Raw genomic sequence first — 24302 nt, forward strand, 5'->3', positions numbered from 1 at the left:
TCATGCCTAATGGGTATTGGATGCTAGTCTGTCCTTCAGCAGTATGTATAGATCAGACCTTGAAGATGATCTATCTGGGAATGGTCCATGCTTCTCTCCCCCTGGCTAATTCCATCTGCCTTTGTTGGTAGAGAGTCTGCAGCAGAAGAGAGAAGACAGATATGGATGTTTATAAGAAAAGGGCAAATAAGGACCTCTCAAGCTATTTTATGAAATTCATTAGGACAACAAACCACCACCATTGCTTTCGTATAGTTTTCTCCATTGCATAATAACTCCCAAACTAAGATTTGAGATATCAAAGGCTTTATCGCTACTTATGAAACTGATATTTCAGTGTGAGATTATCTGGTGATAATAAGACTACTATTTTAGAAGACCTGGAACATAATAATACCCACAGGTGATTACCAGGGAGGCAGAATTATGCCTCCAGGGAGGTGGCACTTTCTTCAATAACTCTATCTTTAAAAACTTTGTTATAGAAATTTAAAACAAAAACACAAAAGTAGAGTAGTATAATGAACTCACATGTACCCATCACCTAATTTCAACTTACAACTCAAGGCCCATTGTTCATTTCTACTCTCACTGCACCTCTCCACTATATACTAAAGCAAAAACCAGATAATCATTTAGCTTTCTATCCATTAATATTTTAGTATATATCTCCAAAAGGTAAATTATTTTTAATTTCATTTTATTTTGCTAATCCTCACCTGAGGATATTTTTTCCATTGATTTTTAGAGAGTGGAAGGGAGACAGGGGGAGGGGGGGGAAGAGAAGAGAAAGAGAAAAACATCGATGTGAGAGACATATCGATTGGTTGCCTCCCAACACACCCTGATGGGCTAGGAATCGAACCTGCAACCGAGGTATGTGCCCTTGACTGGAATTGAATCCGAGACCTCAGACCAATGCTCTAGGGCAGTGGTCGGCAAACCGCGGCTCGAGAGCCACCTGCGGCTCTTTGGCCCGTTGAGTGTGGCTCTTCCACAAAATACCACGTGCGGGTGCGCATGTACAGTGCGATTGAAACTTCGTGGCCCATGCGCAGAAGTTGGTTTTCGGCTCTCAAAAGAAATTTCAATCGTTGTACTGTTGATATTTGGCTCTGTTGACTAATGAGTTTGCAGACCACTACTCTAGGGCAAAATCAGCTAGGACCAGATAGACTATTTTAAAAAATATAACCACAATAGCACTATACCTACAAATTAAAAAAACACCTGTTAATAATTCCTTAATATCAAATGTGCAACATGTATTCAATTTTCTTCAACTTTTTCATAAGTGGTTTTTTACAGTTAGGGCCCATATCTTTGTAGATGGTTTATACATTTCAATTATTTTCTCATCTGTAGAATAATCCCTCCATTTGTGAGGACCTTAGAGCAGGATGTTATTTTCCCAGTTTTGCCTCTTAGGGAGTAGACCCTAATTTCCTGCTGATGGAAATAAAAGGAACTTTGGAATATGACAGCAAAATATTTATCTACCTTAATATGTCCTTGGGGTCACCAGGAGCTTGGCATGGAGAAAGGGCTTAAATATCCTCAAGACCAAAGCCATAAAAAACTTAAAAGACAAGCCTAGACTTTTCATTGAACAGAGCTCCTTAACAAACCTCGTTTCCACGCCCTTATCTCCTCGTTGCCTGGATCAGAATGATAGTCCCATAAATTTATAAAATGTTACTTATTAGCCGAAACCGGTTTGGCTCAGTGGATAGAGCATCAGCCTGCGGACTCAAGGGTCCCAGGTTCGATTCTGGTCAAGGGCATGTACCTTGGTTGCGGGCACATCCCCAGTAGGGGGTGTGCAAGAGGCAGCTGATAGATGTTTCTCTCTCATCGATGTTTCTAACTCTCTATCCCTCTCTCTTCCTCTCTGTAAAAAATCAATAAAAATATAAAAAAAAAATGTTACTTGTTATCTCAGGAGAAATAAACAAGGTTTTCCTAGTTCCAGTCGCACCTCTATGCAAAAGATGTACTCCATCAAAAATACTTTTTTTTGGTAAAACTTGGGAATGTCAGCTGTGTCCACAAACTTAGTTACTTTGGTCAAGATCGCTCAGTTTAAAGCCTTTCACTACTATGTGACCTAATTTTTTAAACCTCAAACCAGAAAGCTAATCTGACAGTGGGATAGAATCTTTGAAACTGAGATCATTATGGAAAATTGTGTACATACGGCTACCACACTTGAAACCCATGCCATTCTCCACTGGATACATTCTACCACCTTAACAGGAGACCAGAATGAGGTGTTCAATGTGCAGGCCTAACTTGGAGAATTTTTCATACTCAGACAAGTTAGACTAGTCATGGCTCACCTGCAGGGCTGGTAGCTGAAAACCAGGAAGACTCTCTAGTGCGCTTCTACTCTCCCTCTGACCTGAAGGTTAGAATAGAATGGTGAAAGATAACTTCGTTGAGCAGTCCTTGGTAGTGTTACTTATGGATCAGGGTAATTCTTAATCTGGGAACACTGCTCAGAAGGGAAAAGACTATTTGCTAAGCAATTTAAAAGGTGGCCTGAATCCCCACTATTTAGGGATGGACCATTCTTTTTCTGTGAGGATGGAATGGGGAGATTTGAGTTTATGAGTAAGAAGATGTAGAAACAATATAAAGATTTTGGTGAGCTACAGAAGATGACACCCCTTATCAAGAGGACTGGTAGCAGAGGTACCTTTTTAAAAATGATGGGAATAGGATACGGACTTTATCATTCTCATTCAGAACTGAGCTCCTAGCAATGTTCAAACAGGGATCTCAAAAGGGGGTGGGGGGGGCGGATGCAGTTTAATAAATAGCAGAACTTAACTGGTGACAGGATGCATGCTATTTAGGCAAAATTCAAAGCCTCCCTTCAATGTGAAGGGAATTGGATAAATTAAAGAATATTAAAGAGTTAAAACTGAAGATAGTGCTCTTTTGTGGGAAGATCCCCAACTTCTTTTTGCCTTGAAAATTTTCATTTTTCTGTATATTTGCCAATGGTTGAAGCTACAATCCTTTAGGAATGTTATTTAACTTACCTGAATTGTTGGGGGTGAGTACTTGTATGTGGCCTGAATCCCCACTATTCAGGGGTGGTCTGAAAGAAAAAATCCCTAGTCCAGAGGAGGCAGATGAAGTTCTATGGAGGGGAAACACAAGCATCAGCAGAGAAAAGGAAAGGTAAAGGTAAAAAGCATCTGTAAAGAAAGAACCTATACATTTAGGCCAGGGACCCTGAGGTCTCTTGCAAGTGAGAATAAAATTAAGTAGTTGAGCCCAGCCAGCATGGCTCAGTGGTTGAGCATCGACCTATGAACGAGGAATCGCAGTTCAATTCCTGGTCAGGGTGCATGCCCGGTTCAGGCTCAATCCCCTGAGTGGAGAGTGCAGGAGGCAGCCAATTGGTGATTCTCTCTCATCATTGATGTTTCTCTCTCTCCCTTCCTCTCTGAAATCAATAAAAATATTTTTTAAATCTAAAAAAATTAAGTGTCCCAGTGAACAGATCCCAAGTGAAAGGAAGAACAGTGTTACTCACCTGTATGATAGGCTGTGAGTGGAAGCTGGTGAAGGGGTTTCTAGAAAGCATAAAAATGAGCCTGTGAGATAATCCATAGATGGGAGAAGAGATTCAGATATACTCAGGACTAGGGCAAAGGAACTAGGGATCAAAGATTTTCATCATATATGTCAAAAAACCAACTTTTGGTTTTGTTGATTTTCTCTACTAATTTCTATTCCCTGGTTCATTAATTTCTGCTCTAATCTTTGGTTCTTTGAAGTGATCAACAAAACATTAATATTTAGTATTTAGCCATACTGTCCAAGAAAAAATAAGGAAGCCTCAAATAACTAAAATCGGAAATTAAAGAGGGAATATTACTATAAAGTTACCATAAATAAATTGGCTAGCCCAGCTGGTGTTGCTCAGTGGTTGAGCTTCAATCTATGAACCGAGAAGTCATGATTTGATTCCTGGTCAGGGCACATGCCTGTGTTGCGGGCTCAACCCCCTATAGGGAATGTGCAGGAGGCAGCCGATCAATGATTCTCTCATCATCGCTGTTTCTAGCTCTCCCTCTTCCTTCCTCTCTCTGAAGTCAATAAAAATATATTTTAAAAAATAAATTTGCTAGGACATCTACATTTTTTTAAAGAGAAAAGTATGAAACAATTGAGGAGAGACTTTGGTGAAATTAAAAAATGGTTATCCTAAATAGATTTGCAAATTTCAAATTGCCTTTTTGGAAAGAAAGGGAAATCTCTGATAAGTATTCTCTAATGCCCTTGAAAATAGTAATTTTAAGGGGGAAGAGAAAAGAAAATTAAGTGGGTGGAACAAAAATATTTCTTCACTGGAAAATATTTATGCTTAATACAGAGCGAAGAAGCCAGATATCCTGCAGGCTAACAAAATCGACATCTAGTTAACCCTCCTTTTAAGCCTAACTTCTACTGCCATCTTGTGGCAATTTAAAAAAATCCATCTCAATTATTTTATTCAAGTTATCCACCTGACTAGATGAGGTTTTCAATGACTTTCTATCACTCGAACCTTTTATTTCCCCCTTATCAGTTTGAGCACAGAAATATCATTATTTGAAAAGTAATACTATATGTGTGGATATCTGGAATCACTGGAACAAACAAAATGGCATTATATTATACACAGAAAACCAGAAATCTGCTGGTGTATGCACAGAATATTTTGTCTTGTGAGACCTTTTTGTTCCTCCCCCTCACCAGTATAAGAGTCTCTGGGAGTGCTCCTTCCCTGAATGCCTCTGGCACCCTGATGGACAAATAATAAACATCCGTTAATAAACGTACCTTAATTTCCTGGCTTCCATATTCTTTGCTATTTCTCTGTATCTACACATTGAAGCACATTTTGTTCTTCCAGAGTGGGTATCTAGTCCACACTATACTACTTCCAAAATGCATATGACTGACACTGTTAATTTAATGCTTGAACATTTCCACTATTTCACCCCTATTCGTTCTCTGCAGCAGCTTCCAACTTCAGATCTGTGCTGCCAAAAGAAAAGTCTAGGATGTTCTCAGATAACTTATGCCAAAATCACATAAGTTTAATATTCTTGCCTTAAATCTTTGCTTTCATTTAGTATTAGAAACATCATGCTAGCCTGGTTGGTGTGGCTCAATGATTGAGCACTGACCTATGAACCAGGAGGTCACAATTCAATTCCCAGTCAGGGCACATGCCCTGGTTGTGGGCTTGTGCAGGAGCAGCCGATCAATGATTCTCTCTTCATTATTGATGTTTCTCTCTCTCTCTTGCCCTCTCCTTTCCTCTTTAAAATCAATAAAAATAAAAATAAATCTCAATCTAGAAAAAGAAGGTAACTTTTACTTACTTGTCCCACGCTGCTACTAAAGCCAGCCACTCTATAAGGGATAGACTCCACTGAGGAGGACCGGCTGTATAAGGTGAGACAAAACAAAACAAACAAAAACCTGGCATTAAACTTTTGCAGAGACCTAAAGTCTCCTTGGTCCCTATCTCAGCCACATCTAGGTATTGCTTTCATCTTCCAACTTTTGCTAACAGTTTAATGTTGCTATGTAGGCTTCCTACTCACCTGACCACTTGACTGCTATGCTGACAACTGGGTCTTGGAGTAACTAAAAAGGAATAAAGTGCAGAATGAAAAGTTTCCATCAATAGTATGCTCTTGCCTAGCCAATCAGTTGCAAGTGGGTATCTGGTTGTATGATCTCATTTCATACATAAGGTTAAGGAAATCACATTATAGTCTTTGAGAGGAAACCATCTTCCAAATGGGAAAAAGATATTTATTCATCTCACACAGATTTGGGGGCAAAAAAAAATGTTCTCTACCTGACTGTGTTGGGGAAGTAATGCCCACTGGTCGAGGTGTGGTTGGCCTGCAAGGAAAAAACAGGAGGCAGCTCTCTAATATATCTAAGTAGAAATTTCACATTAGAGGATAAATCAAATCATTGTTTTTAGAATAGCTTCCTCTCTGAGAATAAATTGCTTATTATCATGTATTAACAGGTATCATCCCAAAATATGGAGTCCAAGTTTCCATATGAGACCCCCTTGGCTGTCCAACTCCCCAAGTGAAAACTTCTTCCTTTTATTGCCACAATATGGTAAGTTTTGAAGTCCTCCTTTCCTTCTTTCTTTCCTCAGTGCCTTACCAAGTACTTTCAACTTTACATATATCTAACCAACTGTCCATTCATTCATATATCCACCATTCCCCCTCACTCTCTCCATCCCCTCATCCATCTATCCAACAAGCATTTATTTAGTGCTTATATGTCCTAGATACTGAGATTACAAAGATACTAAAATATGATTCCTATCTCTGAGAGGCTAACAGGTTAGTGGGGGGACACAAAAATAATCCTATCTAATAAAAGAGTAATATGCAAATTGACTGTCACTCCAACACACAAGATGGCTGCCCCCATGTGGTCAAAGATGGCTGCCCCCATGTGGACACAAGATGGCCACCACAAGATGGCCAGCAGGGGAGGGCAGTTGGGAGGGATCAGGCCAGCAGGAGAGGGCAGTTGTGAGCGATCAGGCCAGCAGGGGAGGGCAGTTGGGAGGGACCAGGCCTGCAAGGGAGGACAGTTGGTGGTGACCAGGTCTGCAAGGCAGGGCAGTTGGGGGGACCAGGCCTGCAGGGGAGGGCAGTTGGGGGTGACCAGGTCAGCAGGGGAGGACAATTAGGGGCAACCAGTCCTGCAGGGGTGGACAATTAGGGGCAACCAGGCCGGCAGGGGAGGGCAGTTGGGGGGACCAGGCCTGCAGGGGAGGGCAGTTAGAGGCAATTGGGCCAACAGGGGAGCAGTTAGGCATCAATCAGGCTGGCAGGGGAGTGGTTAGGGGGTGATCAGGCTGGCAGGCAGAAGTGGTTAGGGGCAATCAGGCAGGCAGGCAGGCAAGCGGTTGGGAGCCAGCAGTCCTGGATGGTGAGAGGGATGTCTGACTGCCCGTTTAGGCCGGATCCCAGTGGGATATCCCTCAGGGAGTCCCAGATTGGAGAAGGTGCAGGCTGGGCTGAGGGACACCCCCCCCTCCCATGCATGAATTTTGTGTACCGGGCCTCTAAAAGCAAGGTTTAAGTGTTATAATGGGCATATCAGAAGTACAGAAATATGAAAGAATACTAGGCTAACTTCTGAGAATACAGGAGCTATGTATTTTTTAACCCACCAATACAGGGCTAACATTAAAAATATTTAACAATTACCAACTAGAATGACACGTGATGTATACCCAGCACTTAATAAATAGTGGTCACTTAATGAATATTTACTCCATAAATGAATAATAGAACACCTACTCTAGCTAATGAAGTCTTGACAGAAGAAATGACATGGGAGTTGAATTCTGAAGGATGAGTAGGATTTTGTAAGATGATGGTTAAGGGGGAACATTACTTTCAAGATTTTACTTCAGCTCTTTTCAGTGAGTAACTCTTTCCTGGAGAAGTGAAAGATAAGTTCATCAACCATTTCCTTCACCTCAGAGCCCACACAGGAGTTACAGCCAAGAGTCAAGAAAGAACAGAAATTTTCAAAGAGGGTAGAATGGGGCCTGATAAAACTGACCTGCTTCCTTGGCACCAACTTGGTGATTCCTGTAAGTGAAAAAAAATGAGAGCGAAGGAAACTGCAGCTCAAGGGTCTTAATCTATGGATCTTACTTATTAGATATGTAAGCTGCAACGTCTGCTAGCGGTGGCTGTTAAGACTTCCAATAGGAGAAAAAATAGCAGCAGTGTTTCCTTAGAAAAATTTTAGCTTTGTGGGAATAAAATTCTAATTCCTCTTCATAAAAAGACATTGAGAATCCTGTAGAATAATATACATGGGGAAATAGGGGAGAAAAAGAAAAATAACAGGACGACAATGTGCTATAGTAGTTACAGGAGCAGGATCAAGAGGAACATTATATACGTACAGAGTACATTCTTAGGAAGAAACAAATGTCTAGGAAATACAGTTTGAGGCATAGGAAGGGTCCTGAAGTATCTTGGGATTCTTGAAGAGAGATTTTAAGTTATAATAGATATCCTATATAATAAAACCTTAATATGAAAATCGACCGAACGACCGGTTGCTATGATGCGCACTGACCACCAGGGAGCAGATGCTCAATGCAGGAAATGCCCCTTGGTGGTCAGTGTGCTCCCACAGGGGGAGTGCCGCTCAGCCAGAAGCCAGGCTCATGGCTAGGAGTGCAGCGGTGGTGGCGGGAGCTTCTCCCGCCTCCGTGGCAGCGCTAAGGAATAGCGAGCTGAGCAGTAAGGAGCAGTGAGCAGGCGGGCAGTAAGTAGCGAGGGGTCCCAGACTGCGAGAGGGTACAGGCCAGGCTGAGGGGACCCCCCCGCCCAAGTGCACGAATATCGTGCACCGGGCCTCTAGTGTCTTCTATAAGAGAGCTTTCCAAATGGTATATTGTAACTCACTGATGTTCAAGGATGGGCTATCAGTGTGCTAAATACTGATCTTTAAAGCCCTCCAAGGTCTTCTGTGGCCTCATCTATCTACTACAGTGTGCTTGTACACATATTATCAGTTATATATGAAAAAGTTAGTAAACACTATTCTATTCAGCCTGCTAGATAGTGGGAAAAGTAGGAGAGAAAATCATAGTAAGGAAAATCAATTTCATTCACCTTCAGGATGGCTAGAAATTTCTTTAGTTCTTCATTCTCTTTCCTTAAAACTGACAGCTCTCTAGAAAAAGATGAAAACAATCAGCTCTAGTATGTCAGTGGGTAATTATTTTGATTATTTTATAGTTAACGCTTACATAGAATTCCATTTCCTCTCCGCATAAACCGCTGGCCTGCTGATATCTGAAAATTTCCATCAAGGATTCCATCTTTTAGCTTAAGATTTCCAAAATACATTCCCCTAGAAGTAACATTTTAAATGCTGTTTCTTGTCTTTATCACTGTGAAAAAGCTATATCTGATTTCTCTGAAGAAGCAGTTTTTGATCAGGGGGAGTAGGAAAGGAAAGCTATAAAGTGAGGAGGACCCCTCGAGGGAAGAAAAATGAAAATAAAATGGAGATTGAGGGGACTAAAAATTCTGTACCTGATTTGCCCAAGATAAACATAAACACACATGGAGCAATTTTTAGGCTTTGCAACCATAGGGATTAAGGGCTATAGCTTCTCTGCAAGAAAAAAGCTCTCTGGTGATTTGATTTGTCACTTACTTGTTCTGGCTGGCCACTGTTTGTTGTGCCTCCTGCATGGCTGCTTCTAACTTTGTAATTCTATGCTTATAAAAGGCGATGAGGAGATCTGTTTGTTTTTTCTGGAAACGCCACACCTATGAAGGAAAACGAGGCCTATGACAAATACCCCCATAACTCCTTCTCCTTACTTCTGGCAACAAAGGGAAATACATCAACTCATATTTTATTTAAAAATTTTTTATTTTATTTCTTTTAAATTTCAGAGAGAAAAGGAGAGGAAGAGAGAGAGAGAGAGATAGAAACATCAATTATGAGAGAAATCATTGACTGGCTACTTCCTGCACTCCCCACGCTGGGGATCGAGCCCACAATCTGGGCATATGGCCTGACCGGGAATCAAGCTGTGACCTAGTTCATAGGTTGATGCTCAACCACTGAACCATGCCAGCCAGGCCTCAACTCATACTTTATTACTGATCATTTTCTTCTGAGCATCTGGCCTAGTTCATGACTACCCAGAACTAGAGGGTTCAGCATTAGAAAAAAAAAATCCAAAACTTTTCATTTCTAGGACAATGGCCTCCTAACATCTTAAAAAGAATATTCTGACATAGCAGGAGGGCACTTTAAAAATATAATCTTTCATCTTGAGCAAGAAGAGTGAAACAAACAAACAAAACATTAGAATTGGTTCTGATCTAACTTCTCTGATTAGTTTGGCCTCAGCTTCCACATTCCAGAGCACTAGTAACCAACTTACTTTCCCTAAAGAAACTCATGCAGAGTCATATGAAGGTTGCTTATGCTGCTATAGAAAAGGGCAAAGGGACACCGAAGGGGATTGCTTATTCCTGAATTTCATTTCTAGGCATGGACAAATAATTTTATCTTTCGCCACCGTTTGATAGACTGATGTGCATATCATGGGGTTATTGGTCAAATCAAAAGTTAATATTTAGAAAGGGTTTTTGCTTTGTCAAACTCTACTTTTGAATACACAGCAGTATTTATGTGTCATCTGCTTCATGCCTACTCAAGACTAAACCTTTTGTCTAAGGTTCTTCCCTAGATTATGGTATCTTTTCTTTTTTTTAATCCTCACCCGAGAATACTTTTCCATTGATTTTCAGAGAGAGTGGAAGAGAGAGGGAAAGACAGAGAGAAATATCAATGTGAGAGAAACATATTGATTGGTTGCCTCCTGCATGCACCCTGACCAGGGCCTGGCCAGGAAGGAGCCTGCAACCAAGATACATGCCCTTGACCAGAATTGAACCTGGGACCCTTCAATCTGCAGGCAGATGCTCTATCCACTGAGCCAAACTGGCTAGGGCCTTTGATTTTAGTATCTTGTCATAAACCTTTGTTCTTACCTAATTTGCAAGTTGCTTTTACCTCTTTCCTTTCCACTCAAAGCAAGTGAAATTAGTTCTAGATAAGAATTAACTGTAGTCTATTTTTTAAAGTTGATTTCATAGAAGTAAAACATGTTCGTTTTAGAAAATTTGAACAGTGCAGGAGTGAAAGAAAATTCACTCAGAATTCTGGGAGTTAACTAAAATGGTGGTAGTGGTAGTGGGGTGTTGGGGAACAATAGATTTTACATATAGATGTAATACATAGCTAAAAAACAGTATCCCAAACTCCTAACCTACTCTTTTTTTAAATAGCTTGGCCATTTTATTTATTTAATTTATTTTTTTGTTAATCCTCAACCGAGGATATTTTTCCACTGATTTTTAGAGAGTGGAAAGGAGGGAGAAAGACAGAAACATCGATGTGAGAGAGAGACATCAATTGGTTGCCCTGAAGAGGTATGCGCACTTGACCAGAATTGTACCCGGGACCCTTCAGTCTGAAGGCTCAACCTCCATCCACTCAGCCAAACTCCTAACCTCCTCTTGAGGTAAGTTTTCGGTTAGAGAAAGTATCAGGCTAGGGCCAAGAAAATCCTAATCCTGCCCTGGACCAGTTCTCCCTTTGAGACTTCTACGGTCATAAGTGCACTGAGAACAGACCCCTGTGGAACTCCAGGGAGCCAGAATGGAGTCCTGGAAGGCCTTTTGCCTAGGCCTAAGGAGGCCTACTTATCCCCCCAAAAACTCAAACCCAAAAATCAGATCTGACCATTCCAAAAAAAAAGAAAGACCAATCCAGAAAAACAACCACCGGCAAGAAGTGTTAGAGGAGCCCTAGAGTGTCGGCCTGGGGACTGAAGGGTCTCAGGTTCAATTCCAGTCAAGGGCACATGCCCGGTTGTGGGCTTGATCCCCAGTGTGGCATGTGCATGAGGTAGCCAATCAATGATTCTCTCTCATCATGGATGTTTCTGTCTCTCTCTCCCTCTCCTCTAACACTTTTTTTTTTAGTTTTTAAAAAAAAGTGTTAGAGGAGAGGAACAAGTGGTTTTGTCTGATGCTAGAGTACAGATGTTTAGTCTATTTCAAATATGTCCACCAGCCCCACCAAATGGCTCAGTTGGTTGGAGCATCGTCCCACACACCAAAAAGTTTACAGGTTTGATCCCCATTTGGGGCTCCTATGGGAGGCAATGGGTCAATGTTTCTCTCTCACATTGATGTTTCTCTTTCATATCTTCTCTCTCTAAAATCAATAAAAGCATATCCTCTAAGTGAGGATTTAAAAAAAATACATCCACCAAAGAAGATTCTAAATCTAGCTCAGTAATGAATCTCAGTATTTTAAAATTTTTAATTGTCAGCAAACTCATTATTATGCCTCATTCAAATCCTTCAGCCTCATAAAGAGGTTGGCTTTTTTATTTTCTAAAGGACAAATTTTGCTTACTTATAGTTGTTGTTTTTTTTTAACGTGGGGATTGCCCTAATCAGTTTGGCTAGTGGATAGAGCATCAGCCTGAGGACCAAAGGGACCCAGGTTTGATTCTGGTCAAGGGCATGTATCTCGGTTGCAGGCTCCTCCCTGGCCCGGGCCCTGGTCGGGGCTCATGCAGGAGGCAATCGATATGTTTCTCTCACATCAACGTTTCTCTCTGTCTCTCCCTCTCTCTTCTACTCTCCCTAAAAATCAATGGAAAAATATCCTCAGGTGAAGGTTAACAAAACAAAACAAACAAACAAAAAAACTTGGGGGTTATTTTGTTAATATATTAAAATAAAAAGAACAGATAATAATAAATGTAGTTCTGTTGGCATTGCTCAGTGGTTAGAGTGGTGGCCTACAAACCCAAGGAGGGTTCAGGAGGCCACCATTCTCTCTCACACCAATGTTTGTCTCTCTCTCTCCCTCCCTCTCCCCCTTCCTTCCCTCCCTCTCTTCCACTCTCTCTTAAAAAGCAATAGAAAAAATATCCTTAGGTGAGGATAAAAAAATACACACACACAAAAGTAGATCTGTTGATAACATCTTGATATCTCCAAGTGTTAATTTTTACTTTATTTACTGAAGAAAGTGTTTTAAAACTTCAGTTCTGAATTAGATCCAGTTAATGGCAAGAGGTTGGAGAAATCACTGAAAGATACTGAGAAAAGCACGGTAATGGAAGCAAAGGGGGCGCTCAGCAGTTTATTATAAGACATAAGATATTTTGGTCCGATGTGGGTATGCATTTCACACTTATTTTTAAAAGGGGATTTTGTTTGTTTATTAAAAGTAATATATATTTGAAATGAATATTTGCTTTACTGACTGTATTTTTTGTGCTAAAGAATGGCTCTCCTACCTCATTTTAAATGTCAGAGTTTTTTTAGTTGAAGATTTATATTCCTGTCAATCTTAATGTTTTGAACATATATTAAGAAATTGCTAAGTTTTAGAAATTTACTTTAAAAGTATTGCTATCTCACTTTGACACTCAAAATAAGTTTATCTTATATGTCTTTTGTGAAACTGACTCCTTTGTTCCATAATATCTAAAAGTCTTAGTATTTTTTTAATATTTTAAAAATATATTTTATGTATTTTTTTTTACAGAGAGGAAGGGAGAGGGATAGAGTTAGAAACATCGATGAGAGAGAAACATCAATCAGCTGCCTCCTGCATACCCCCCACTGGGGATGTGCCCACAACCAAGGTACATGCCCTTGACCGGAATCGAACCTAGGACCCTTGAGTCCGAAGGCCGACGTTCTATCCACTGAGCCAAACTGGTTAGGGCTAAAAGTCTTAGTATTTTAAAATTATATCTCAAGGTAATCATACAATTAAGAAAAGGAAATTTCTCTTTATAGACATATTCCAGCTAAAAAAAGGAGACAGGAATAACAAAATTAAAATATAACCCTTTTGCCCTGACCGGTTTGGCTCAGTGGATAGAGTGTCGGCCTGTGGACTGAAGGGTCCCGGGTTCGATTCCAGACAAGGGCATGTACCTTGGCTGTCGGCACATCCCCAGTGGGGGGTGTGCAGGAGGCAGCTGATCGATGTTTCTCTCTCATCAATGTTTCTAAATCTCTATCCCTTTCCCTTCCTCTCTGTAAAAAAAATCAATAAAATATATATTTTTTAAAAATATATAAGCATGTTGCTGCTCCTCGTGCATTATGGATCTACTAGTGGCCCAGTGCACGAAATTTTGCACATTAAAAGGGGATTAATTAGAGGAAATATTTTAATATTGCTATTTGCCCTTTCTCTATAATAGAAGTGTCAGAGATAAAAGAAAATTAGTAAAATGTATGTGAAAATCTTCCTCCTATCAGAGTCTGGGGCGCGCCACAGTACCCAGAGTCAAGTCCCCGCCCACCTGCAGCACCTCAAAATCACGCGAGACCCAGACCCAGTCAGCCCCACCCCCATTGGGCGAGATCCAACCCGGCTGGCCCCACCCCCATCAAGCCCCACCAGGAGGGAGGTGCAGCCTGAGGTCCCCTGGCCCAGCACTGGGGCAGGGGGCGCACCTTGAGGTCCCCCATCAAGCCCCGGTAGGCGGAGGTCGCGGCCTCAGGTTCCCTGGCCCGGTGCCAAGGCAGGGAGTGTGGCCTGAGGTCCCCTGTCAAGCCTTACCAGGTGGGGGGGCGCAGGCTCAGGTCCCCTGTCCCGACCCAATGCCACACAGCCTCAGGTCCCTGCTGATTGCTCCTTAAGGCTCATTACAGGAACTCAGCCTTCACTGTGGGTGCAGCCATCTTGTGTTACAGAAACCCCACCTCCGCTGTGGGTGCCATCATCAGCGCTGCCATCTTTGTGATGGTCAATTTGCATATTTCCTCTTTATATAGATAGATGTAAAGTTCATCAATGGCTACCATCACACAAAATGCGAGACAGAAGGTCATTATATACCTCTTGGTGGAATGCAACAATGCTATCAAGTATTCTTGCCTCCCACCCCCTCAATCAAATGATTCTAGGTAAGCCTAAATCTAATTATTAACTTACTGGAGACACAGAGCACAGACAAGCATCCTATCTAATAAAAGAGTAATATGCAAATTGACTGTCACTCCAACACACAAGATGACCGGCAGGGGAGGGCAGTTGGGAGGGACCAGGCCAGCAGAGGAGGGAAGTTGGGGGGGACCGTGCCTGCAGGGAAGGGCAGTTGGGGGGGACCAGGCCTGCAGGGGAGGGCAGTTAGGGGTGACCAGGCCTGCAGGGGAGGGTAGTTAGGGGCAATCAGGCTGGCAGGGGAGCAGTTAGGCATCAATCAGGCTGGCAGGGGAGTGGTTAGGGGGTGATCAGGCTGGCAGGCAGAAGCGGTTAGGGGCAATCAGGAAGGCAGGCAGGCGAGCAGTTGGGAACTAGCAGTCCTGGATTGTGAGAGGGATCCCAGATTGGAGAGGGTGCAGGCTGGGCTGAGGGACTGCCCCGTGCACGAATTTCATGCCCCGGGCCTCTAGTATTAAATGATTCCATGAACAAAATCTGCACTGTGAACAACTCTACAGGACAAAAGACCATTTTCTTCTACAATAATAAGAAAAACAAATGAGAGGAAACTTATAGTTTGAAAAAAATTTAAGAGACATACCAACTGAACTATATAGATCTTACTAAAACCCAATTCAAACAAAGTGTTAAGATAATTATGAGACAACTGGGGAAATGTGAATGCTGACTGATTAGTTGGTAATATTAGGGAATTATTATTTTAGCATGACACGGTTATATTTAAGAAAGGAGTCTCCATCTTTTAGAGGCACACCCTGAAATATTTACAGGTTGAAACTATATGCTATCTAGTTTTGGCTTTAAAATAATCTGTATAGGGTGGCAGTAGGAATAGATAGAAGAAGGCTGGCTTGAGCTGATCATTGATAAAGCAGGGTGATGGAACTGGAAATGCTAAGGTGAATAGTATGGGTCCTTGTCCTTTAGTAGCTCATCACCATATAGTAGACGAGATCAGATATGTGAACCAATAAATAAAACACAAGGTGATATGCAAAATAAAGTTATGTATGAAGTACAGAAATAATGATTAAGAGGTAACTATTCAGGCTTCAGAGTGTGGAAGTCAGGTATTCTAGGCTAAGAGTTATGAAACGATCCTATATAATAAAACCCTAATATGCAAATCAACCGAATGGTGGAACAACTGGTCACTATAATGCACACTGACCACCAGGGGGCAGACCCTCAACACAGGAGGGAGGCGACCAGTGGTGACAATCGGGGGGTGGGGCCGGCCAGCAGGCAGCACCAGGCCACCAGCCAAGGCGAGTGCCCCCCAATTGCCCCACAGATCGGCTCTGATTGCCGGCCAGGCCTAGGGACCCTATCCTATATATTGGGAACAGTCTCTTAGATTTAAAAATTAAAACTTGGCAAGGCTACTCTAACACTGAAAAACCAGGATGATGCAGCAATGACATGCATGGACTCTGGCTTTCACATTTTATGGTCAGCCCTGATTCTGACATTTATAACTGTGTGACAAGCCAATTACTTAACTTCTCTCTGCTTCAGTTTTTCCACTCATAAGATGGGGAAAATGGTACTACTGCCTCAGAAGGATCACATTATGTACTACTTTTTATAATCAGGGCAAAAATATGTAGCTGCCCATGAAACAGCAAGATGCCTTTCACCTGTATGAAAAGTATGATCACTGGTCCATGCAGTGTCCCAGATTGCGAGAGGCATGTCCAACATCCCCCGAGGGCGCAGGCCCAGCTGAGGGGCCTTCCCCAACACCCCCATGCACAAATTTCGTGCACTGAGCCTCTAGTATGGTATATAAAAGAACTACAAATAATGAAGTCTATTTTATAGATTAGGTAATAAATAACCTACCTAAGAACTTACGTTGGCATGTAAGATGTGAGGTGGTAGTTGTGGATGAGATCATAGAGGTTAGAAGGAACCGGACCATTAAGGGATCTAGGTGTCACTCTCAAGAGTCTGAAATTTGTGACAGAAAGCCACCAAAGGGTTTTGAAAAGGCAGTTTCACGTTCAGATTTGCAATTGAAATAGATTATTGTGTTGCTCAGAGAGAACAGATGTGAGCAAAAAAGAACCCTAAAAATACATCCTTATCAAAAGCAATTAGATGTCAAAGGTACCCGCTCTGAATGAGAGAGCCACAGCAGCCCACCAGGTTGGGAGTTCAGTTTTGGGCTGCACAGTTTATCAAAATAATATTATCTCTCACACTGGCTAAAGGTTCCTCAACCTCCTGCTCAGTGGTGAAAAAGAATTCAACTATACTGTCAGAAATCCTAAGTACTGACAAATTGCTTTTCCTTTTCAGGTAAAATAAATTTAGACTAAATAAACTCTTTCTTCAAAAGCACATTGATTCTCAGTTGTTCAATTTTTTAATTTAAGTGAGAGATGAAGAATTGGTCAGTTCTATTGATGAGATCAGGCCTTGACATATTTTATTCAAATGGTTGATATGGTAGTTATTCATGTATGTTAGCAAAACATGACTTCAAAGTCAGCAAACTACAGACCATGGCTAGCTGCCTTCTTTGTGTGTGTGTGTTTAATATTTCTTTTTAAAAATGTTTATTTACTTATTTTATTTTATTGATTTTAGAAAGGGAGAGGGATATAGAGATAGAAGCATCGATGAGAGAGACACATTGATTGTCTGCCTCCAGCATGCCCCCTAGAGGGGGTCAAGCCCGCAACCTGGGCACGTGCCCTGACAGGGAATTGAACCAGGGACCTCTTGGTTCATGGGTTGATGCTCAACCACTGAGCCATACAAGTCAGACTTAGCTGCCTGCTTTTGTAAATAAAATTTACTGGAACACAGCCATACCTATTTGTTACATACTGCTCATGGCTGCTTCTACATTACAAGCAGAGTTTTGTAGCTGCAATACAGATTGTATGGCCTGCAAAGCCTAAAATATTTACTGCCCCTTTTAGAAAAAGTTTGTCAACCCAACACTAAATTTATCAAAGTTTCTGTATATCCATTTGTGTCTTTTTTTCTGAATTTGGCTTTAATTGTGAATCTATACCTTTCTTTCTTTTTTATCTTAACCTCCCCTCTCTATTTGATGTCCTATTTGTTCTTCCTATTTATATTTATGTTATTTATTCTCAATTTTAAAGTGAATGGGCCCAACAGAATGGGAGAAAATATTTGCAAATCATATATCCGATAAGAAACTTGTACCTAGCCCTAGTTGGTTTGGCTCAATGGATAGAGCGTCGGCCTGCGGACTGAAGGGTCCCAGGTTCGATTCCAGCCAAGGGCACATGCCTGGGTTGTGGGCTCGATCCCCAGGAAGGGGCGTGCAGGAGGCAGCCAGTCAATGATTCTCTCTCATCATTGATGTTTCTCTCTCTCTCTCTCCCTCTCCCTTCCTCTCTAAATTCAATAAAATATATATATAAAAAAAAAAGAAACTTGTACCTATAATATGTAAAGAAGTTTTACAACTAATAATAAAAAGACATTCCTATTTAAAAATGGGCAAAAGCCCAGCAGGTGTGGATCAGTGGTTGAGTGTCGACTTATAAACCATGAGGTCATGGTTCAATTCCTAGTGAGGACATATGCCTGGGTTGTGGGCTCAATCCCCAGTAGACGTGCAGGAGGCAGCCGATCAATGGTTCTCTCTCATTGATGTTTCTCCCTCTCCCTTCCTCTCTAAAATTAAAAAAAAAATTTTTTTTTAAAGGATAGTTAAAAACAAATGTTGGTGAAGATATGGAGAAATCAAAACCCTCATACACGCAGGTAAGAATGTAAAATGGTGCAGGCACTTGGGAAAATAGTCTGGCAGTTCCTCAAAGAGTTAAACAGAGTTACCACTTGACCCAGTAAGTCAACTTCTACATGTATATTCCAGAGAAATGAAAATATATGTCCATACAAAAACTTGTACACAAATGTTCTTAGCAGTATTATTCATAATAGCCAAAAAGTGGAAACAACCCTAATTTAGTCCCTCAACTGATGAATGGAACATAAAACATATCCTATATAATAAAAGGCTAATATGCAAATTGTCCCCTCGATCGGGAATTTGTCCAGGAGGTCGATCAGGGGGCAGGGCCGGCTGGCCAACCTCTCCCAGCCCCTCCCCTTGGCTGGACCCGCCCCTGATCAGCCCCCCCCACCCCGATCGGGGTGGGCCAGCCGGACCCCACCTGTGCATGAATTCATGCACCAGGCCTCTAGTCCATCTATATAATGGAATATTATTTGGTCATAAAAGGAAAGAAGTGCTAATACATGCTACAACCTGGATGAACCTTGAAAACATTACACTTAGTGAAAGAAGTCAGTCACAAAAGACCATACCTTATATGATTTCATATTTATGAAATGTCTAGAACAGGCAAACTTATAGGGACAGAAAGTAAATTAGTGATAGCCTAAGGCTGGAAAGGGTAAAGAGGATTTGGGAACTGCCTGCTAACAGGTATACTGATTATAGAGAGAGGGTAAGGGAGAGAGGAGAGAGAGAGAGGGAGTGAGGAAGAGAGGGAGAGAGAGAGAAACATCTATGGTTACCGGGGATCAAACCAGTAACCTAAGTATGTGCCCTGACCAAGAATCAAACCAGCAACCTTTCAGTGTATGGGACAATGCTCAACCAACTGAGCCACACCAGCCAGGGCAGGATTTCTTTATGGAGTGATAAAAACCTTCTAAAATTAGGTAGTAATGATTGCACAATTATGTGAATATACTAAGAACTATTGAATTGCAGTTTAAAGGGGTGAATTGGTATGTAAATATATGTCAATAAAGCTGTTATTAAAAAACTAGACAGGGTATTTTATACTTCCCTTTGAAAACAAACAATACAAACTTCTTTTTACTTTTGTGGTCTTTCATTATTTTCCTGTAAGTTTGTGACCTTTCATAATGTATTATGAGTTTTCCCACATTATTCTTTAAATATATAGTACTTTACAGCTTTCAAAATGCTTTCACAGCCCTGGCCGGTTTGGCTCAGTGGATAGAGCATTAGCCTGCGGACTGAAGGGTCCCGGGTTCTATTTCAGTCAAGGGCACATGCCCGGGTTTTGGGCTCGATCCCCAGTAGGGAGCGTGCAGGAGGCAGCCGATCAATAATTCTCTCTCATCACTGATGTTTCTATTTCTCTCTCCCTCTCCCTTCCTCTCTGAAATCAATAAAAATATTTTTAAAAAGAATGCTTGCACATTTCATTGGATTTTTTTTTTAATGCAACCGTGTTTATCTCTCCAAAGGTTTTGTATTTTCCAAATTGCTAACATGGGTTGTTTTACAAATTGGAGAAATAATATGAGATTTATGCTTACCCTTTCTCAACAAAATAAATACCTATCGACTTGACATGACCAGTATCATTGGATCTTTACAAGAACTGAAATGAGTATAACTGAAATGAGTATTACATGTGAAGGAGTATGAATGATCAAAGAAAGGGAGTTAGTTACAAGCTAGCAGACAGACTTAGTCTTAAGATTTTTCTCTCCAATAGTTTTCCCAGTATTACCACTTTCTCATATCTCATATACTTTAAGGGAAAACCTCAATAGAAAGATTAGTCTATTAAAAAATACTAGTATTTATTGACTCCTTCTATGTTCCTGGTACTATGTCAGAAGCTGATATATAAGATGAATAAAATCGATACTGTCCCTGTCTTTATGGGAAGATCCACACAAGCAAACAGAAAATTATAATACAATACAGAAATACAGTGTTTTACTGTGTGTACTTATCTATGTACTAGAGGCCCGTTGCAGGAAGATTCCTGCAAGAATAGGGCTTCCTGCACCAGAGCAAACCCTGCTCCCTCGGCTCCGCTCCCGTCTCCGCTCCCATCTCCGCTGCCTCGGCTCCCTCCCTTCACCGCCACTTCACTCCCTTCTGCAACGCTTGGCTTCCTTCTGCGCTGTCTTCAGTCTTTGTTCCACGCCTGCATATGCAAATTAACCACCATCTTTGTTGGGTTAATTTGCATACTCGCTCTGATTGGCTGGTGAGTGTAGTGGAGGGACAGTCAATTTGCATGTTTCTCTTTTATTAGTGTAGCTATGTTTGGGGACAAAAATGTTCCAGACAGATGAAACAGCATGTACAAAGGCCCGGAGGCAACAGAGAAAATTATTTAGGTAAATAATTAAAATAGATCCAGTCTCTGTATTATAGTTGGGGTGGGAGGGGAGGATAAGAGATGAGACTAAAGAGATAAGCAGGGACCAAAGCATGTCTGACCTTATGGGTCATGTTAAGGGATTGGATTTTATCCTCAAAGCAATGGCTGTATTAAATGGGTTTAAATGTAAAAATGCCAGGATAATACTTCTGCTCAGAATAATTTTCTGGCTTCAATATAGAGAACTGATAGGAAAATGAAAGACTAGAGGTCAAAAGATCTGTTAGGAAACTACTGCAGTAATGCAGATGGGAAACTATGATGGACTAGACTAAGAGGTTGGAGATAAAGTAGATATTCAAGTACTTTAGACAGACAGAAGTAACATGATTTAATTTTGAGCTGGATATGCGAAAGAAGAAATCAAGAATGACTCTACTTTTTTGGTTTGGTCATTATGTGGATGGTGGTTATCACTTACCATGATAAAACAGAAAGAGTAGCCTGTTTTCTTGTGCATATGTGGGCGGTGGGCATGGTGGATTGTTAAGAATAATGAGTTCAGTTTGGGACAGGTTAAATTAATGAAGATATCAAGTGGCAAATGGATGTATGCCTGATTTGAGAGAGAGAGAGAGAGAGAGAGCTCTCATTCATTCAGCAGAGTTCTCTGTTCCACAGTCCATACTCATGGGGACCACAAAAGGGAAATACAAATGATAAGAGCTGCTGTTGGGCCTGGCTGGCGTAGCTCAGTGGTTGACATGGTTCAATTCCCAGTCAGGGCACATGCCTGGGTTGTGGGCTCAATTGCCAGTGTGGGGCGTGCAGGAGGCAGCCGATCAATGATTCTCTCTCATCATTGATGTTTCTATCTTTCTCTCCCTCTCCCTCTCTCTCTGAAATCAATTAAAAAAAAATTTTTTTAAATAAAGTGAGAAAAAAAGAAGAAAGGAAAGATTCCATTGGAATTGAGGCTGTTAATGTCCTTGCAAGAGCAGCTTCAGTGAGATAATCTGAAGCCAGACTGCAGAGGGTTGAGGAGAGGTTTCAGAGGTGAAGTAGACTGCATATAGACATACACCCATCACTGCACTCCAATGCAGTCTCTTTCTCAAGACTCTATTCAACATGCTCTTGTGAGGATCACTACCAATCCACATGTTGCCAAGTCCAGTCAACCTTCCTTTGCATCTTCATTTCTCAATAGTATTTGACAAGCTGGTTATTTCTTCCTTCTCAAAACATTTTTCTTCCTTCGTTTCTGTAACACCACACTCTCCTTGTTTTCACCTCTCTTTCTCTCTTTGCTGCTCTTTACTAACTTCTCTTCTACCTAATCACTAGATATTGAAGGGACTATTTATCTGGGTAATTTCATCTAGTTTCAAGGCTTTAAAAACTATATCCTGCCCTGGCCAAGTGGCTCAGTTGGCTGGAGCATTGTCTCATGCACCGAGAGGGTGCATGTTCCATTCCCCCATCAAGGCACATACTTGGGTTGCAGATTCAATCCCCAGTGAGGGCGTGTGAGGGAAATGGCTGATCCTGATTGATGTTTCCCTGTCTCTCCCTTGCACTCAAAAATCAATGAAAGTATATCCTCGAGTGAGGATTAAAAAAACAACTGATGAGTTCCACACTTATATTTCTAGTCTTATCCTAGATCCTGAGTTCCGGAATAATAAACTTACCTGCCTTTGTGATTTCTCCTCCTGGATTTCTAACAAGCATCTATAAACTAGCATATCCAAAATGGTCTTCTCAGTTTTGGTAAAAGGTACAACCATCCCACTTAGCTATTCAAGACAAAAAAACCCAAATGTCTTGTTTGATTCTTCTCTTTCTTTCATCTTCCACATCCGAATCAACAGCAGTTCTACTAGTTCTTCCTAGAAAACATCTCATATGAAATACCCCCCTCCATTTCTATTGCCACCACTTTGGCCCAAGCAGCCTTGCTTAGATTTCTCCCATAGCCTCATAATGGTCTTCCTGCTTCTACTCTTAACTTCTGTATAACCTATTCTCCACAAAGCAGCCAGATTCTCTTTGAAAATTATATATCAGTTTATGCTATTTCTTTTGCACTTCAGGAAAAATCTAAATTCCTTACCATGGCCTACAAGTTCCTATACTATCAAGCCTCTCTCTTTGACCTTACCTTGAATTATTCCTCTTTCCCACCCTTCCAGCCATACATGTGCATTCATTCACTTAATAAATGTGTTTTATGTACCTAATTGTTTCCAGGTACATAGTTAGGCATTGGGCAATACAAATATGATACCTGCCTTTCAAAAGCTTCAGTTCAGTGAGATAAACAGACATATGAACAAATAAATTCTAACATTTTTGCAGAATTAAGAACAAGGTGGGATAGGACTACAAAGGACAGAATAGAAATCTGCCTACAGGAATCAGAGAAGGCTTTACCAATGAAGGAGCAATCACTGGCATTTGAAAGATGACTAGTTGTGAGTAAGAGTGCATGTAATCTATGACCTTGGAATAAAAGAAAGCTAACAGGTCCATATGGGGCTCTCCAATTCCCAAATATAGTTAGATAATTTTATTTACAGGTGAGTAAAGAATTCAAAATGAGCAGCTTGATAAAACTATTGGCCATAGAGTAGTACAACAGAAAAATGTCCTTGTCAAGTCATTAGAGAGATTGGGGATAATCAAAATGGATATTTAGATCAACATTCATTCATTCATTCCTTCAATAATTTTTTGAGTGTCCACTACATATTAAGAACTATCTGAAGATATAACAATAAACAAAACCAACCAAATACTGCCTTCATGGAGCTTACTACATTTCAGTGCCAGATCCAAACAATAAACAAATACATTATATAGTATTAGAGATAAGAACTATGATGAAAAATAAAACAGGAAAAGAAGTAGAGAGTGTTGGGCTATTATTTGAGGTATGAAAGTCAGTTAAAGGTTTGACTGAAAGGAAAATTTGAGCAGAGGCCTGAATAAGGCAATCTAGACATTTCCTGGGTCAATTATTCAACTTCACAGACTAGAAAAACACATTTTCAGACATTGCTGACTTCACCAAACTGGCCCTTTACTAAAGTGATGATTAACTGACCCTTTCCATGTATTTTATCTTGATTATTTGACCATGTGTAATTGGTCCCATGATTAGGTAGGTTAAGATTCAGACTACATATAATTTCTCTGCTAATCATTAGCTAATCCTGGGTTTAGTTATTAACCAAAGGTCTGCTCTTTCTCTTGCTCATGTGACCTTGTTTACATTTCTCCTTCAGTCGCAGCTGGATTTTAACTCCCGATAATGTTAAATACCATCCAAAATATGATGTTTCACCCAAGTAGCTAAAAGCAGAATGCAGCCAAAGCCTCAATTTCCCTTCCTCCATCTCCAGAGTTAGGATTGAGGAGTGAAACCAAAGAAAAATTGAATCTACTATCTTCAGCTAGAAAATGACTAAGGCTCCTCTTCATGTTTAGGAAAAGAATACTTTCCTAAGAATGAGAAGAGTAGAAGAACAGTGATAAAAATCTTAAGAAACATGCTAAAATAGGAATCCCATGAGATTATGAAATAAT

At 40.8% G+C, this 24302-nt stretch overlaps 1 protein-coding gene across 1 annotated transcript in view; it reads right to left on the minus strand.

Annotated features, from left to right (window-relative positions):
* Positions 1-62: 62 nt before the first annotated feature.
* RNF212B (ring finger protein 212B) overlaps positions 63-24302 on the minus strand; it is a gene marked incomplete at its 5' end in the record, with an annotated part of 30085 nt that continues 5845 nt past the window's right edge. The window contains 11 exons of the mRNA XM_079769937.1: positions 63-136; positions 2340-2401; positions 3048-3148; positions 3548-3587; positions 4753-4801; positions 5388-5451; positions 5613-5655; positions 5873-5919; positions 7624-7652; positions 8694-8754; positions 9244-9359. Coding sequence (XP_079626063.1) covers positions 71-136; positions 2340-2401; positions 3048-3148; positions 3548-3587; positions 4753-4801; positions 5388-5451; positions 5613-5655; positions 5873-5919; positions 7624-7652; positions 8694-8754; positions 9244-9359 — 678 coding nt within the window. The 3' untranslated portion in view covers positions 63-70. The remainder of the gene's footprint in view (positions 137-2339; positions 2402-3047; positions 3149-3547; positions 3588-4752; positions 4802-5387; positions 5452-5612; positions 5656-5872; positions 5920-7623; positions 7653-8693; positions 8755-9243; positions 9360-24302) is intronic.

The sequence above is a fragment of the Cnephaeus nilssonii genome (genome assembly GCF_951640355.1).
Source record: "Cnephaeus nilssonii genome assembly, chromosome: 4".
Lineage (NCBI taxonomy): Eukaryota > Metazoa > Chordata > Mammalia > Chiroptera > Vespertilionidae > Cnephaeus > Cnephaeus nilssonii.